The 17,881-nt window shown below is 51.4% G+C and overlaps 2 protein-coding genes and 2 pseudogenes across 2 annotated transcripts; 3 read left to right on the top strand and 1 right to left on the bottom strand.

Annotated features, from left to right (window-relative positions):
• Positions 1 to 2,424: 2,424 nt before the first annotated feature.
• On the bottom strand, positions 2,425 to 4,349 carry LOC101767886 (7-deoxyloganetin glucosyltransferase). Its single transcript, XM_004952170.2, has 2 exons — positions 3,724 to 4,349; positions 2,425 to 3,637 (listed from the first exon to the last, which is right to left on the bottom strand). The coding sequence occupies exons 1-2, from the start codon at positions 4,214 to 4,216 to the stop codon at positions 2,679 to 2,681; spliced, it is 1,452 nt and encodes a 483-aa protein (XP_004952227.1). The 5' UTR covers positions 4,217 to 4,349; the 3' UTR covers positions 2,425 to 2,678.
• A 6,400-nt stretch (positions 4,350 to 10,749) lies between these two features.
• On the top strand, positions 10,750 to 12,396 carry LOC101767485 (annotated as a pseudogene).
• Positions 12,397 to 13,306: 910 nt separating this feature from the next.
• On the top strand, positions 13,307 to 14,770 carry LOC101774909 (7-deoxyloganetin glucosyltransferase). Its single transcript, XM_004954723.1, has one exon. The coding sequence runs from the start codon at positions 13,307 to 13,309 to the stop codon at positions 14,768 to 14,770; it is 1,464 nt and encodes a 487-aa protein (XP_004954780.1).
• A 2,102-nt stretch (positions 14,771 to 16,872) lies between these two features.
• Positions 16,873 to 17,881, top strand: part of LOC101774518 — a 9,536-nt pseudogene continuing 8,527 nt past the window's right edge.

The raw sequence follows: 17,881 nt of genomic DNA, 5'->3' as shown, positions 1-17,881 counted from the left end.
GCGTGTACTATCATGGGCGGAATAAAGCTACTTGTGGAATTTCTGCAGACAGAGACTGCAATTTTACGCTTTGTCTGCATGATATAATTCTAACTTCACCTTGAAGGAAAAAATTGGAACAATGGGGGTTGTATGTTGACACCCACTTTGCCCAAGCAGATCAGGGAGAACATCTGTATAACATTTGGTTCACGCCAGGTACATGAAATATTAGCGTATTCGACCGCGTTCATTAGAACACACGCGGCACATCACTCTTTTGCCGAGTGTTAGATCCCAGGCACTCGGCAAAGACACGTTTTTCTTTTTTAAAGCAGGAGGAGAATACTGCTAGTGGGCCCGTGTACCCTTTTTGCCGAGTGCCTGCGATCTAACACTCGGCAAAAACTACCTTTACCGAGTGTTTTTTTATGCACTCGGTAAAATACACTAATATTTCATGTACCTTCTTGAACAACATGTTTTACAGATCTTTTCCTAATATACTTGGGCAAAATCGTGTCAACATCACTCAACAATGTTTAAATTATTTTTCTACTGATAATGTTCTATTATTTCATGCAGTTATAGCGAAAATTGCATTCATATCTACTAAAATTCTATAATTGCATTTAATCAGTAAAAAATAGTAAACGCATCCAAAAAATTTCCAAATTTTGACACGAACCAATCTGTGTTGCATGTTGCCTATGCAAAAAGATTTGAAGCCAAACGTTAACTCAAGTGTCACTTGGACTCCAAATCTTATTGTGTCCTCTCTAATTTCTATGAATCCTTCGAGGAGATGCGTCGGCTTCTAAGCATCATATGTCAGAAATTGGGCAAAACCTTCTCAATTTTTTACCACAGCCTCCACACATAATATCATGACATCTTGAGAAATCTTGTGATTTTCAGATTTCGTTTGCTTTTTTTAGAATTTAACCACCATTCAACCACACGTTCGTGGTCGTGTTTTTTAAAAACAATGTTGAAAATTTCTTTTCATTTCCTGGTTGAGAACTCAATCCGGACTCCATAATATGGATATAATTTTTCCACTGATTAAAAACCATCATTTCATGTACATGCAGTTAAAAACTGACATGAATAAAAAAATTCTTATTAATGCAATCATTTCATTAAAAATAGCAAACAGACCACAAAATATACCAACTTTTCTTATGGATTACAAAATCTCCTACGTGAGGAGTAGAAAAAGTGTGGAGGGCAGGGGATGATTTTTTTTTTGTTCGCCGAGTGCCACAATTTTACACTCGGTGAAGTAATATGTTTGCCGAGTGTCCAGGGCAAGGCACTCGGCGAACGGACACGTTTGCCGAGTGTCTTGTGTTGGCACTCGGCGACATTCTCGATTTGCCGAGTGTCGGAGGGCGGCCCTCGGCGAAGGGCCTCTTTGCCGAGTGTCGGAGTCCAACACTCGGCAAAGAACTAACGGCCGCCCCAGTCCGGTGACGGACGGCGCACGTGCGATGCACGCGCCGTTGATTTACCGAGTGTCGGACTTTTGCCGAGTGTCACTGAGAGGTTTGCCGAGTGTCGAATTTATGGCACTCGGCAAACGACCTCATTGCCGAGTGTAAAAATTTTGCCGAGTGCCGCGTTAAATACACTCGGCAAAAAGGCCCTTTGCCGAGTGCCCGAAGGAAAGCACTCGGCAAAAGTTTTACACTCGGCGAAGTTACTGTTTCCGGTAGTGCTAGCTTAAGTTATCTGAACCAAACGCGAGCCTATTATAATTGCTTTAAGCCTGTCTTGGGCTTGCCATGCATAACTTCTATCCAGGCTTGAGCTAGTTCAAGAACCAATCACTATCTTACTATATTTCTCATACTTGAAGCTTATAAGATGCATTTGGGGAATTCTAAAAAAATTTGGTACCATGATGATCTAATGGGGTTGACGATAAAACAGCTGTTGTAGTCCAGATAAGCATGAATGTAAAGACAGAGTAGAAAATACGACGTGTTAATGAGCAGGCGACTGAAATACAACCATGTTCATCGACCATCCAGCTTGCGTGGTACGTGACAAGAAGCTTGCATAGGGAATTGCAGGCCTTTGTCTTTGTGCCTCAACCTGTCAATATACAAAAAGCTCTTACAAATAATAAGTGCCGAACAAGTGTGCCCTATTATCACCTCCGAGGACTGGGGTCATTTGTCCTTCGGAAAGCGATCAGCGATCCAAAAGAAGCAAAAGATGGACACACAAGATGGAGAATACTATTATGCGGGACATTGAAGTCAAGTTCCCTCAATGTTCAAAGAACAACACTATGGGCTACGTATTCACTGAGCTCACATCTAACAATAAGATTACGCATTATTAATGCAATACATGAGCTAATTTATGTATTCTTGTGTGCTGTGTGCTTTAACTGACGCTAGTTCCCCTTCTATTTATTTGATAAAGGATTATAGTTAATCATGATGCCCCCCATGAAGCAACACATCCTTTTATTATTTGTCATGATCTCTCAAATGCGGGCATGGCGCAGCTGGCACATAATTCTCAATCACGACCAAATTAACCCAACATTGTGGAAAATCGACCAACAGAAGCATGCCAATTTTATTTGAGGCAACAGAGTAACACTTTTACTGACAAAGCCAACACTTTAGGCTTGTGTTTCAGTCGAAGTGTAAATCTGTAATTAGTACTGATCCTTGAGCTCATCAGTCTTCTGAGTTGGGTGGGTTACTGAGCGCTCTCACCATGCTCAGTAGATTCTCAAACGACGACCCGCCGGGGCCGGTCGCCGCCTCCGCCTCCTCCTTCCACTTGGCCGCGTTCCTCTGCATCTCCTCGCTCCCCATCACCTCCCTGACGTGCATGGCGACCTGCTCCCTCCTGACCTCGGCGTCCAGCCGGACGCCGACACCCCACACCTCGCAGGAGTACTTGCAGTTGGTGTACTGGTCCGAGAACCCCGGCCAGCACACCATCGGCACGCCGGCGGCCACGGTCTCGCACGTCGAGTTCCACCCGCTGTGCGTCAGGAAGCACCCCACGGCCGGGTGCCGCAGCACCTGCTCCTGCGGGCACCACGGGGTCACGCGGCACCTACCCGCCGTCTCGGCCGTGAACTCCGGCGGCAGCACGGCCATGCCGCCGCCGCCGCCGCGGAGAAGGTTGTCCCTGATGCACCATAGGATCACGTGGCCGCTCGCCGCGAGGCCCCACGCGAACTCGGCCAGCTGCTCCGGCGTCAGCACAGTGTGGCTGCCGAAGTTGACGTACACGACGGAGCGCGGCTCCTGCGTGTCCAGCCACGCCAGGCACTCGGTGTCCTGCTTCCACAGGCTTAGCCCGGTCGATTCGCCATCGTCTTCACCGGCGGCGGCAGTGGCACCACGCCGGAGCATGGAGCCTAGAGGCCCGATGGTGTAGATGCGCGGGTACTCGGCTCGGAGCGCGGCGAGGACGTCGGCCTCGAGGCCGTCGAAGGTGTTGAGGATGAGGGCGCCGGCCTGGGTGCACTTGTTGGCCTCTGATTCGTTGAAGCGGAGGCCGAAATCGTTCGGGTCGGTGGTGCGGAGGAAGCTGGAGAAGTCACCGAGGCGGATCGGCGGCATGCCGGGGATCCAGTCGATGACCGTCTTCTCGAGGTAGCCGTTCGTCAAGAAGCTCTGATCTACATGCCGGGATTGATGGATCGAGTATGTTCATGTTACCATGTTCGTGAAAGTGTGAAAGATTTTTGGGTGATGCGTTGCTTACCCTTGAGTGGCACGTATCCTCGTTCCTCGAGCTCCCGGAGCCTCATGTGGGTCATCAGCGCGGCGGCGCTTCCAGTCCAGAACGCCAGGGTCGGGATCCCGAGCTCCCGCGCCACGCCCAGCGCGAAGCTCATCAGCATCGTGGGCAGCACGCACGAGACCGGCGGCACGCCGGGCGTGCCGTTGAGCCGCGCGATGAGGTCCCTAAGCGGCGCCGCGCAGCGCGTGCTCATGGACACGGACAGGCCGCGGCCGTAGTCCTGCTTGCCGCGGTCGGCCTCGGACAGGCCGTCGGGGATCGCCTCGAAGCGGAAGCCCTCGCGCCCCCGCACGGCGCCGGCGCCCTCGGTGTCCTGCACGCGGCGGTGGTTGTGCTCGGTGTTGACGAAGGTGATGTAGACGCCGTGGCGGTGGAGCAGTTTGGCGAGCTGCAGCGCCGGGTTGATGTTGCCGGAGCCCGGGTAGGGCACCACCACGGCGTGCGCCCTCGCCATTCTCGATCCACGACCCTCACGCTCACCGTATCGCTTATCCTTATCTAGCGGGGGATCTTGCAGTTGCACGCTTGATGACAAAGTACACCTCGATAGGATCGAGTCTTATCTTGCAAAGGATATAAAAATCAGAGCAGATGGCAGGGCATGACGCCGAATGATGAATGAAGTCTGATGAGAAAAAGGCCGTTCACGGTGCAGACAAGAGCGCTTACGCCATCGAAAGATGCTCTTGGGCCAACTTTTCTTTTGCCGGCTGCCGCTAGAGTCACAACCTCCACTGACTGCACACCTACTGAGCGCTGAGCTTTTTTTATTATGGCAAAATCCGTGATATTTTATTGAAGCCTAAATGGTGAATAGTACTTCAATATAGTGTGGTATATTAGAGCCAGAGATGTCAAATAAAGGGCAAATTGCCTCAGCAGCACTGCTAACATACCACTTCCCCGGCCGGCATGGATTGCGCAACCCATTTCGCTCAAACTACAACCCTATTAACATCTTAATGCCATCAAACGGACCATGGTAATCTATGGGCAATCGGCGTGGGTGTACTTAAAAACATCATCTCTCTAATTGCTCATTTGAAAGCATCAACTTGAAAATAGATCACGGCGAAGACAAGCATTCTAAACAAATGTTATACTCCCACATTCGGTGGCACAACACATGAAGGGCAGGTGAAGTTGAGGAAGCGTTGCAAATATCTAACACGGCGGTTAATTTCCTCACCGATCAGTCAAGCTTGTTGTGCTGCACATGAGAGCCGAGATGGTTTTAGCGATGCGTCAGTAACCGGACGATGCCATCGACGATCTTTCGCCATATATATGTTGGGACCAAGGCGAATGCAACATGGCAACCCATCTCATGTCAGTGTCATCGATTCTCCTCTTTCTCAGCTATCTTCTATGTCTCACACTCTTGGTCTTTCTCTTACATTGATGATAAGAAAAAGGTCACATTTGCTTAGGGCTAGTGTATGCGGTGGTATTATGCAAAATTGATATTCAACTTTTTGCGCGCGGTCAACAAGAAACATATACTTTTTTCTTTGCCTTATTTTTATTCAACCTTTCCCAAAATTACCATTTTCCATAAACATTTGTTTTTAAACATTTTCACAACATTTCTGCCCAGGAAATTTTTGAGAAATGGTACGTGAAGCGGAACCTTCCTGAACTCAACAAAATAGAACACTGATTGTTACAGTAAACCCAGCCCCTATGGTTTGCCTTGCCCGTGTCGGAGAGTAAGAACCAACAAAATAGAACACTGAGTATTGAATTCTTATGAGTCCACTAGGGATTTAGTTGGGACATGGAGGTCCGGATTTTGGAATTTCAATCCGTGATTTTGGGCCCAAGGATTGGTAGCTTAGGAACAAATGGGGAAGGGGAAGAATGAAAATGACAAGTGCCGACTAAATTGCAAAATTAATGGTGACTTTTAAAAAAACACCAAAAACACGCTGTCTTCTTGGTGACCCTGGTGCACCAAGCCACCAACTTACCAAGTTGCTCCTTCCAAATGAGCAATGAGAGATAATGTAGCTAAGTGCATCCACCTACCAAGTTTGTGTTATAATTATGCATTTAAGTCTTTTTCATATAAGGCATATTTCATTTCGTAGGACGACTATTTGATGATTACTTTAATAATATTTTATTAAGTAGAAATCAAATTTTAATTGGTGTTGCAACCCTAGTTTGGGCCTTGTGATTGAGTAGAAATGATGTTGTCTTCCAATGATCGAAACCTAGCTAACTCGCTTTTGCAGGACGTATTCGATACGGAGTTGGTCACTGCTTTCCAAAGAGGAAGAGTAGAAACAACTCGAAGAAAGGATACCAAAGTTTGGAGATCACAAGCATGGAAGTCTTTAGTAAGGTTGGATGGAATCTCAGGAAGAGAATCAAAGACAGCTGTTTCGTTTTTAGTCTCTGTTCTCTTTTATTTGGAACTTTGTTTTGGTTCATTTGAGTTGTAAGCAGTCTAAGTGCTGTAGTGTCGGTTACTCGTCGGTCGTAAGCTCTGAAAACGTTGATTGCTGAGATTAGATTTATTTCCTTAATCTAAAAAAAGAATTTGGTTGATCGATGACTACAGTAGCCAATGTAGTAGCACCAACTGTAGACGGAAAGACGTCACAGTCTTGCTTAATACTATAGTTCCTTTGATTGGGATAAGGTGGAGTTTTCTACAAGCGCGCCAACTGCACCGTTAGTTCTTTACATTAATCTCCCAAATGGATTCAAATTGGATAGTCAAAAGCTACAATCGATAGGACGGCAGCAAATGTGAAGTCAATCCTGATGCCAACCATTTCATTTGATTACACTACAGGATTGCCAGGGGCACTCGGCAAAGCTGTGGCGGAACACCTCGGATTAACTTAACTAAAGCACGTTTAAGTCGCCTAACACGCGATTCACATGCTTTAATCAAGTTAACTCGCGATCCGTCAGATTTCATCCAATAAACTACTTTACAGGTCGGACCGAGTTAGCATAGCTCACACGAAGGTGAGTGGTTCCAGAGAATACAACAGATCAACCTCTTAAACAAGTACAAATTTTATTACAACACTGGTTCGAAAATCAGAGTTTTAACAAGGTTCAAAAGCAACGGAAAGATAAATCGCAGAAGCTAGCGCTAGGTCAAGTGTCCCTGATGAGACCGATCAGGACATCAGTGATCCCTTTCCTCGCCGTCCGATGAGGGAACCCACTCGACCGTCCACCCAGGAGGAAGCTGGGGCGGTCAAGTGCCAACAGCAGCACACTCGGAAGCTTCAACTTCACCTGAAAGAGATGCCACAGACAAGGCTGAGCTACTAAGCTCAACAAGACTTAATCGACCAGTGGGAAACTACTCTACTAACTTCTAGACATGTAAGGCTCTTTGGCTGAGGGGTCTGTTTTGCCAAAAGCGACTATAGTAGGTCCTTACTTTCATATTTTAGCTCCGATTCTAAGTTTGTTAACCCGTCTACATTGGCACTTATGCTAACAAACATAGTTTCCAAACAATATATAGAACAAGCATCAAGTTCGTGTCACCATCCTGTTTCATCTTTACTCAGTGTAGCATAGCGATCAAGTAGTCTCAAACTATGAGAGGCAGACGAATCGATTCGAGTTTCTTAACCATGCATGGCGAACCTAATCTCACGACATCCACGCACCACCGAGGGTCGCTTCCTGTGTCGGCCGTCCCCATCGATCCTCTGACCCATGTCGGGCCCACTTCTCTTGGTGCAATGTTCCACAGACCCGGCCTCTGCCGTTCTGTGACCACACTTGCCACCACATGCGGCCGCAGGGGAAAACTCCATTCCAGAGACAGTGGATCGGACCGCTCATGTCCAGGTTCAATCAGGTACTGGGCTTCCCTATCCCATACTAGGTATAAGATTGGTACTTTCAAACACTTGATCACGAACACTATCACATCTCGACCTTAGTCCAATTTCATGTAGACAGATGGGGCAATCCACCGACCACCAAAAGAGTTCACAAGGCCCTGCCCCGTCCACCGTCTTTATAGTTATAACCAGAAGGAAAACAAGCAACTCCTATAACTCGCGAGTGACAGAGAATCACTCGACTTTTACCAGGTCCTGTTAAGCATTGCAACTACTCGGACTTATCATACTAGTGTTCAGATCAAGGGAACTAAGTCATGCATCTACGGCTTCAAACAACTCCTATAACGTAAATGCACATACATACAAGTGAAGGCATGCGCAAGTTTAGAAAGATTGGGTTATGCTCTGGGGCTTGCCTTCGAGCGGGGCGGAGGCAAACTGATCTTTTGGGTGCTTTGCTTCAGCTCCTGCGGTCGGCGGCTCAGCTACCACTCCGTCTTCTAGCACCGGGTGCAGCTCGTACGTGCCGTCGGCGAGGTTTAGTTCTACACGAAAATGCAATGCAGGGGTTAAACACTTAGACGGTTAATTCAACAACACTTGCGAGCTTTAGCCCAAAAACTTGTAGCAAAACTACAAGAAAGGTGTGAAATTCCAACTTCAGTTGATAGAGAACAAGATTAAAGGGTCGGATTGGGAAAAACTTATGATCTGACCCTCAGACCTAAGGAATAACTATACCGGGGTCCTCAGACTTAACACAGAGAAGTCTCCAAAATTTTACACAGATACCCTTGGTCAAAAGAAAGGATACAGCCGAGCCCTCGGGCGAGGGGAAAAAGGGGTCGGGCGAGACGGAAAAGGGTCGGCAGCTTACCTTTGGGCCTACTGGTGAAGTTTTGGGGTCGGGAAAGAACAAACTCAGGCAGAAAGACTTAAGGCGCTAAGGTTTAGGCGGTGGCGAGGTCCGGCGGTGCTCCGGCAGCGGCGGTGCTCCTTGTCAACAACAAGCAAGCTCTAGCACCGTGCGGAGGAAAACAAGCGGCTGGTGGGTTGGGAAAAGCGGATATTGAGCGGAGAGGGGGAGTTCCTCAAGAGCTTATGCAGCAACACTTGAGTGCGAACAGAGGAAGGTGCGGCAAGGGCAGCGAGGGTGAAGGGAACTCCAGTAGAGGCTCTGGTACTCCCTTTTATAGCTGCACGGAAGAGAAGGAGTCTGGGCAGCGCGAGGATCAAGTCAAAGAGGATGGAATGCTCGGCCGTGGTGGCGATTGGTCGACACCTCCATTGGCTGGTAAAGCGGAGCTTTGGGGACAGGGTCTTCGGTCATTGGGCACTGGAGACAGAGTTTGTGCAGGCGCGGCTTTGCCGGAAGGAAGGATTAGCGATGGCGAGCGCGGGTCTGGTCGCGTTAAGCGGCGGATTGGGGGGGCGGTGGCTCGGCTAGCGTGCGGCAGGAAGGAAGGAAAGGGCACTGTAGGCGAGGGCGCTGCAGGTGAGGTGACAGGGCGAGCGGCGACGCTAGCAGGTGCAGACCAGAGGCTTTGCCGGGCACGCTACTGGCGAGGCGGAAAAAGGAGTTGTCACTGCCGGAGCCGTGGTTGGTGAAGGCGGTATCGTCGCGGGGCGCGCGCGTGGGCAGCGCAATTGAGGGGGCGACGGAAAAGCCGGAAGGCATTGGGACGCGGCCGAGGATCTGGTGACGAGATGTGTGCGGGAGGCGAGGCGGTCTGGCGCGGCAGCGGCCAATCCTTGGTCGCAGCGGCGACAGGGCGCCTGGCGCGGCCGGCGAGGTTGCGGGCGAGATGAGACGAGGCGGAAAGGGCTACACGGCGCTTCCGCCCGCGATTGGGGAGGAGGCGTGCTGATCCATCTTGTCGCGGCTGGCGATTGGGCGAGGCGGCGCTCGTCGGGGAGGCTGAGCCACGCGATGGAGAGGCTCTGAAACAGGACGCATGCTTGCTCTGGCGCGCCTGACCCGAGAGATCCGTGGGATCTGTTTCTGGGTCCATCCTCCGATCTCTGGTTCTCCCAAAGTTGGGAAGACACTAGTTTCGGGACTTAGAGAAAAGATGCTATTTGTTGGGTTTCAGTGGTCGGGCTGATAACTGGACTTTAGCGGATATGGCTCGAGAAAAGCTGAGTCAACCAGATTAGGGACTTGTCTTAAGATTAACTCGGCTGATAAAACCTAAATCATTACAAAAGCGTTTGCCGAGTGTAACACTCGGCAAACGACACTTGGCAAACGACACTCGGCGTAGAGTTTAATGGCAAAGAGTGGTTTGCCGAGTGTCAATTGTTAGGTACTTCGCGAAGACTTTGCCGAGTGCCCCAAAAACACTCGGCAAACTATTTTTGAGAAAAAAAAACATCCTGCTCCGCCGTCGCCACCACCACCGGCCGCCACCACCATATCCTGCTCCGCCAGCACCAAGCCGGCCTCCTCGCTGGCTCCACCTCCCATGCTGCTTGCACCACGCCAGCCACGCCCGCACCTCCACCAAGCACGCCACTGCCGCCCGCACCACGCTGCCGTGGCCGCCACCACGTGCCCCGCCATTGGCCTGCGCCACCGTCCCTTTCGCCCCTGGCCCACGCCGTCGTCCCCTCCGCCGCCTGGGGTGCGCTGTCACCGAGCCTTCTCCCTGGATCTCGCCGTTGGGGGAGGGAAGGAGGGAGGGGGCGGCCCCGACCGCCGGATCCGGGGAGGAGGGGTGGTGCGGCGGCCGGATCTGGCCGGATCCGGGGAAGATGGGCGGGGCGGGGTCGGGCCGGCAGTCGGAGAGGGAGGAGGGGCCGGGCGGTGCGGGAAAATTTCTTTGCCGAGTATCCTAGGTCTGGGCACTCGGCAAAAAAAAATTTTTAATTTTTTTTCTTCTTCTTCCTTTCCAAAAAAAAGATTTTATTTATTTTGCCGAGTGTCTTTATTTGGCACTCGGCAAACCCCCCCTTTGCTGAGTGTTTTTTTTACACTCGGCAAACCTCCTTTTGCCGAGTGTTTTCAGCGCAGCACTCGGCTAAGAACTTGTTCGCCGAGTGCCCGAGAGAATACACTCGGCAAATATAAAATACTCGGCAAATTTGAGATTTCCGGTAGTGTTACCTTGATAAGCCCTGGAGTACGCTGTCGCGGAGCGTGATGGATCGTGGATCGGGAATGGCGAGGCCGCACGCCGTGGTGGTGCCGTACCCGGGCGCCGGCAACATCAACCCAGCGTTACAGCTCGCCAAGCTGCTCCACCACCACGGCGTCTACATCACCTTCGTCAACACCGAACACAACCACCGCGTCATCCCACACGGCCTGTCCGAACATACCACACGCACACGTGCGCGGCGTCATACCGAGGGCGCCGGCGCCGTGCGCGGCCGCGACGGGTTCCGCTTCGAGGCCATCCCACACGGCCTGTCCGAGGCCGACCGCGGCAAGCAGGACTACGGGCAGAGCCTCTCCACGACCACGCGCTGCGCCGCGCCGCTGAGGGACCTCATCACGCGGCTCAACGGCACGCCCGGGGTGCCGCCAGTGACGTGCGTGATGCCCACGGGGCTGATGAGCTTCCCGCTGGGCGTGGCGCGGGATCTCGGGATCCCGACCATGGTGTTCTGGTCCGCCGGCGCGGCCTCGCTGATGGCGCACGGCACATGAGGATGCGGGACCTCCGGGAGAGAGGCTTCGTGCCACTCAAAGGTAAGCACCCAAATCTTGCTTCTGTAGTTCATCAGCCACAAACACTTGATTAACTCCGGCATACAGATGAGAGCTTCCTGACAAATGGCTACCTGACAAGACGATCGTCGACTGGATCCCCGGCGTGCCGCCGATCAGCCTCGGCGACATCTCGAGCTTCGTCCGAACCACCGACCCGGACGACTCTGAGCCCAGCAACTGCACCAAGGCCGGCGCCCTCATCCTGAACACCTTCGAGGAGCTTGACGCCGACGTCCTCGCAGCCCTCCGCTCTGAGTACACCCACGTCTATACCGTCGGCCCCCTGGGCTCGCTCCTCCGGCACGGCACCGCCGCTGACGGCGACTCTATCGACTCGACCGGCCTGAGCCTGTGGAAGCAGGACGCCGAGTGCCTGGCGTGGCTGGACACGCAGGAGCCGCGCTCCGTCGTGTACATCAACTTCGGCAGCCACACGGTGATGACGCCGGAGCAGCTGGCCGAGTTCGCGTGGGGCCTCGCGGCCAGCGGCCACCATTTTCTCTGGTCCATCAGGGACGACGTCATCCGCAGCGGCGGCCTGCCGCCGGCGTTCATGGCCGAGACGGCGGCACGTTGCCGCGTGACGGCGTGGTGCCCGCAGGAGAAGGTGCTGCGCCACCCGGCCGTGGGCTGCTTCCTGACGCCCAACGGGTGGAACTCGACGAGCGAGAGCATGGCCGCCGGCGTGCCGATGGTGTGCTGGCCGGGGTTCGCGGACCAAGTACACCAACTGCAAGTACGCCTGCGAGGTGTGGGGGTCGGCGTCCGCCTGGACGCGGAGGTAAGGAGGGAGCAGGTGACCATGCACGTCAGGGAGGCCATGGGAAGCGAGGAGATAAAGGCCAGCGCGGCGAGGTGGAAAGCGGAGGCGTTGGCGGCCATCTGCCCCGTCGGATCGTCGTATGAGAACCTGCTGAGCATGGTCAGAACTCTGTGCAGCTCATCACCCAACCCCGATGCCTGAAGAGCGCGGGCAGATTTCTAGTTTTCATCCTATGCTAATTTAAGACACAAGATGTGTTAATGTTGTCTGCAGTCTGCACTCTTGAACTCCAGTGATTCATGCGACCATGTTAGTGAAAGTGTGGATGATGCTGTACTCCTGCCGAAAATTAGCGCAATGTTTAAGTACTACCTCCGTTCCTTTTTAAATGACATTCCGACCAAGAAGTTTGGCCTGTTTCCGCTACAACACACAAGTCAGAAACAACAAACATTCACGAACGGAGGTAGTAATAACAAAACAGCACACAACATTTGGTTTGAGATTGTAACAATCTCACAATATACTCAAAGTCTCAAACCCACACTGCTGGATTCTGGAATAAGTATTGTTATCACATCAAACTACCCACGAACTAATCACTACTCAGTTGACTCTATCTACTTAGCCCCGGCCAAGAACAATTAAGGCAATTATACACTTTTTGACATTCAAATTCAACAATCTAAGCTACTACCAACATTCTAAGTTGCGAAACAGGTACCAGCTTTTGACCTCTCAGCTTTTATAATCCAGCTTCCCACGATCCATAATCCAAAGGCAGATTCAACAATCTGAAGGAGAAACTCATAGGCCATAGGCACATGCTTTTGACGACTCCTTTGTGTGGGTCGTGATGAGTGTGGTTTAGCCCGCTGGGTGCCACCTAGTAAAATGCATTGGAGCTAGGGCTCGAAATGGATCGATGATCCCGTCGTTCCCGATGAGTGACTGTACTTTCTTATCAGGATAAAAAGTACTTCATCCAAGTTTAGAATTAACAAACTATCTAGTATAGTTGTAGGAACGAATGAATAATCTAGTTGGTAAGGGAAGACTGCAACTGCAACCCAGATGGTCAAATACAGCAATTACAGCAATGAGCCAATGTTTTACACAGAGCATCTCTCGAATCTCGATCGCGCAAACGCTCTGGTCTCGGTACGTGATCCTCCTACTCAACCTTCCGGCGGCCACTTTATTATTCCGATTTGGCAAGACAATCAAGCCGCACCGAGAATGGCGAGGCCGCACGTCGTGGTGGTGCCGTACCCGGGCTCCGGCAACGTCAACCCGGCGCTGCAGCTCGCCAAGCTCCTGCACCGCCACGGCGCCTACGTCACCTTCGTCAACACCGAGCACAACCACCGCCGCGTGCAGGACACCGAGGGCGCCGGCGCCGTGCGCGGCCGCGAGGGCTTCCGCTTCGAGACCATCCCGGATGGTCTGTCGGAGGCGGACCGCGGCAAGCAGGACTACGGCACCGGCCTCGCCTTGTCGATCACCACTCGCTGCGCGGCGCCCTTCAGGGCCCTCGTAGAGAGGCTCAACGGCGACGAGCCCGGCGTGCCGCGTGTCACGTGCGTGCTGGCCACCATGCTGATGGGCTTCGCGATCGGCGTGGCGCGGGAGCTCCGGATCCCGACCATGGTGTTCTGGACCACCAGCGCCGCCTCGCTCATGGCCGACATGAGGCTCCGCGATCTCGAGGGGAGAGGCTATGTGCCACTCAAAGATGAGAGCTACTTGACCAACGGCTACGTCGAGACGACGGTCATCGACTGGATCCCCGGCATGCCGCCGATGAACCTCGGCGACCTGTCCAGCTTCCTCCGCACCACGGATCCGGATGACTTCTGTCTCCGGCTCATAGAGGCAGAGGCCAACAACTGTTCCAAGGCCGGCGCTCTCATCCTCAACACATTCGACAGCCTTGAGGCCGAGGTTCTCGCTGCGCTCCGTGCTGAGTACCCACGCATCTACACCATCGGCACCCTGGGCTCCCTGCTGCGACGTGGCGCCGCCGCCACCGACGACAACTCCACTGATTGCGACGATTCGCCCGGGCTGAGCCTGTGGAAGCAGGATGCCGAGTGCCTGGCGTGGCTGGACACGCAGGCGCCGCGCTCCGTCGTGTACGTCAACTTCGGCAGCCACACGGTCCTGTCGCCGGAGCAGCTGGCCGAGTTTGCGTGGGGCCTCGCGGCGAGCGGCCACACGTTCCTCTGGTCCATCAGGGACGACCTCGTCCGCGGCGGCGGCGGCGGCCTCGCTGCGCTGCCTCCGGCGTTCACTGCCGAGACGGCGGGGCGGTGCCGCGTGACGGCGTGGTGCCCGCAGGAGCAGGTGCTGCGGCACCCGGCCGTGGACGGCTTCCTGACCCACAGCGGGTGGAACTCGACGTGCGAGAGCGTGGCCGCCGGCGTGCCGATGGCGTGCTGGCCGGGGTTCGCCGACCAGTACACCAACTGCAGGTACGCATGCGAGGCATGGGGCATCGGCGTCCGGCTGGACGCGGAGGTCAGGAGGGAGCAGGTCGCTGAACGTGTCAGGGAGGTGATGGCGAGCGGGGAGATGCGGAGGAACGTGGCGAGGTGGAAGACGGAAGCGGCGGCGGCCACCAGCCCCGGCGGGTCGTCGTACGAGAACTTCCTGGCGATGGTGACAGCGCTCAGGAGCTCATCCAATTGCTCACAAGCCTGAAGAGCTTATCAGACTACGCTTCTTCGACTAGTCGAGAAGCAAGATGTGTTGATCTCAAAATCTGAAATATTAGCTTTCATGGTTTTCTGAACGAAATTAATACTATAGATTTCTGTGTCAATGAAGCGTCGAATTCGCTAAAATATTTCTTAGAATGCTGTGGGGACACATTTTACCATTTAGAAGAGGTTCGAAAACAACGGAGTTCTTTGATGTTTCGTAGATTCTTTCTATTATTGTTTGTTTATTTTCTATTCCGATCTCCATGAGAAGATAGCGTTACTGTTCATGATCACATACCTCTTCCATCCCTAAATACAAGACATCCTAACGTTCAGAATTTGTCCTTACTTACAAACTCTGAATACATAACAATATTTGGATGATTGCTCATTTAATTCTCCTCAGAATTGCTGAAATAAGGGTGGCTGATTGGTGAATTAGTTTCCTTATTATCTCATTAAAATATACAAACATCATAACTCCCCATGTATAACTTAGGGTACATGTGTCTTTTGACACTTCTACTAATCTGTCCTGAAAATCTCTATAATGCCTGTATTTCAAGACAATGGGAGGAAACCATAATTTCTAATTTTCATGAGAAGAAAGCGTTGACCTTTCATTCTCTCTCCTCTTAGATTTTCTGCCATGTCACCAATTAAATTAACTGCTGCATCACTATATTATTTAATGTGCACTAAATCCCAATGAAACTAGCACCAAGAATAGCCTCATAGGCATCAAGTGATTACTACACTACAAACATGACATCAAGTGATTACTACACTACAAACATGATTTCCAGGAGACATTATTGAACCGGTCCCATAGAGCGTTTCTGGCAAATATGAATCTCGTGTGCAATTTCTTCCTCTTGCTAGTTTCATTAAATTTTTAGAACACACAAGTGCTACTAACATAAATAATATGAGAGCATTGGTCTATCTGATGTTTGAGTTATTGACAGACTACTATTAAGATTTTAAATTACTAAATAAATTGGGCATTGCTTGAACAGTTGAATCAAAATGGAGGACATAATATCTATATAATATAATATTAAAGGGACGAGTGCTTCTTCCAACCATCATATTAATTTATAAAAAAATCCCTCTATTTTACTTGAATAAACCCCTAGTCCTATCACCCTCACCCATCTCTATTTTGCAAAAAAAAAAAAAATCATTCACCCTTGAATTAGATCATAGTTCTGTTGCCAGATAAAGTGACTAGGCACATCAACCAGCCCTAATGGCTGATGTATTTTGTGATGGCTTCTGGATTGGATCGGGAGGGAAGCCTAGCTAGGCATGCTTGAGAAAGAGTTGCTCGAGGTAGAGGAGGTTGCGGCAGCAGGGTATATGCTATTGAGCTGGACAACGCCGACCCTGATATGTATATCTGTTATAAAATATAATAAATTTATTGATTACTCCAATTTCTTTGACAATTGATTGTCTTATTTGTAACAATTGTTTATCATATTTTAATTATACACATGCCTATGGCACGTGCACCTCCATTAGTAGAAAACAAAGTTACGAAGAAATGGTCATTGATCCTTCGTTATGCAGCGTGAAATACTAATATTAACAATGAAGTGTGGTCATTGATACTAGAGTATCACCGCTATATATTGTGCATACCCGTGCGTTACTATCGGTGAAGTCTTTTGATTCAAATGAAGGGAATTTAGATACAAAGAAAATTCGAACATAATATATTTAAAGGAAAAATTTGAACATAATAATATATTCCGGTCCACAAGCATTACTTTTTTTTAAACGAACCGGCAGGAGAGCTACCAATTATATTAAACAGAAACAGACGACACTGTTTGATCAAGATAGCAGTGAGGACAAAAGGTACAATCACGGACGTCACATACAAGCTCGCTCAAGACTACAATCAAGCGGCCGGCAGGTGTAACAATTGAAAAGTTTATACGAAGCCCATCTTGATATAGTGTAAGACTGCTCAAAAACAAGTATCCTTCCTTTCTCCTCGGCTTCCAGCGACGGGATCGGACGGGCCATTCCATTTGATTAAGTCCACCGCAAGGTACGCACCAAGCCACCAATCAACGCCTAGCTAGCCGCATGGCGAGGTCGCACGTCGTGGTTGTGCCATACCCGGGCGCTGGCAACATCAACCCGGCGCCGCTGCAGCTCGCCAAGCTGTTCCATCGCCACGGCGCCTACGTCACCTTCTTCGTCAACACCGAGCACAACCACCGCCGCGTCCAGGACACCGAAGGCGCCGGCGCCGTGCGTGGCCAAGATGGGTTCCGCTTCGAGGCCTTCCCGGACGGCCTGTCCGACGCCGACCGTGGCAAAAAGCAGGACTACGGCCGCAGCGTCGCGCTGTCCACGAGCACGCGCTGCGCGGCGCCTTTCAGGGACCTGATCACGCGGCTCAACGCCACGCCGGGCGTGCCGCCGGTAACGTGCGTGTGCTGCCCACGATGCTGATGAGCTTCGCGGTGGGCGTGGCGAAGGAGCTCGGGATCCCGACCATGGTGTTCTGGACAGCCAGCGTGGCGTCGCTGATGACGCACATGAGGCTCCGGGAGCTGCAGGAAAGAGGATACGTGCCAATGAAGGGTAAGCAAAGCATCTGTAGTAGCCTTTTCACCAATACGAATATAGTAGTTGATAATCCTGATTCATCACCTGCAGATGAGAGCTTGTTGACGAACGGCTACCTCGAGAAGACGGTCATCGACTGGATCCCTGGCCTGCCGCCGATCTGCCTCGGCGACTTCTCCAGCTTCATCCGCACCACCGACCCAATCCGTCTCCAAACTACGGGAAACACACAATTAGATCCAAAAACACTCGGCAAAGGCTTTACCGAGTGTAACACTCGGCAAACAGCACACGACAAATTTTGTGTCGGCAAACACTACTTTGCCGAGTGTCAAAACTCGAGCACTCGGCAAACATTTTGCCGACGGTCAAAAAACACTCGGCGAAAAGATATACTCGGCGAAATGGGTGCTGACGGCGTCGGGGGTAACGGCGGGTTGCCGAGTGCTAGAAGCCCGCCACTCGGCAAACACCAGGTCTTTGCCGAGTGTTGGCACTCGGCAAACACTCCCTGTTTGCC

The sequence above is a fragment of the Setaria italica genome, chromosome I (genome assembly GCF_000263155.2).
Source record: "Setaria italica strain Yugu1 chromosome I, Setaria_italica_v2.0, whole genome shotgun sequence".
In the NCBI taxonomy this organism is placed as follows: domain Eukaryota; kingdom Viridiplantae; phylum Streptophyta; class Magnoliopsida; order Poales; family Poaceae; genus Setaria; species Setaria italica.
Note: the sequence above shows the minus strand (reverse complement) of the source record. Positions and strands in the feature narration are given on the sequence as shown.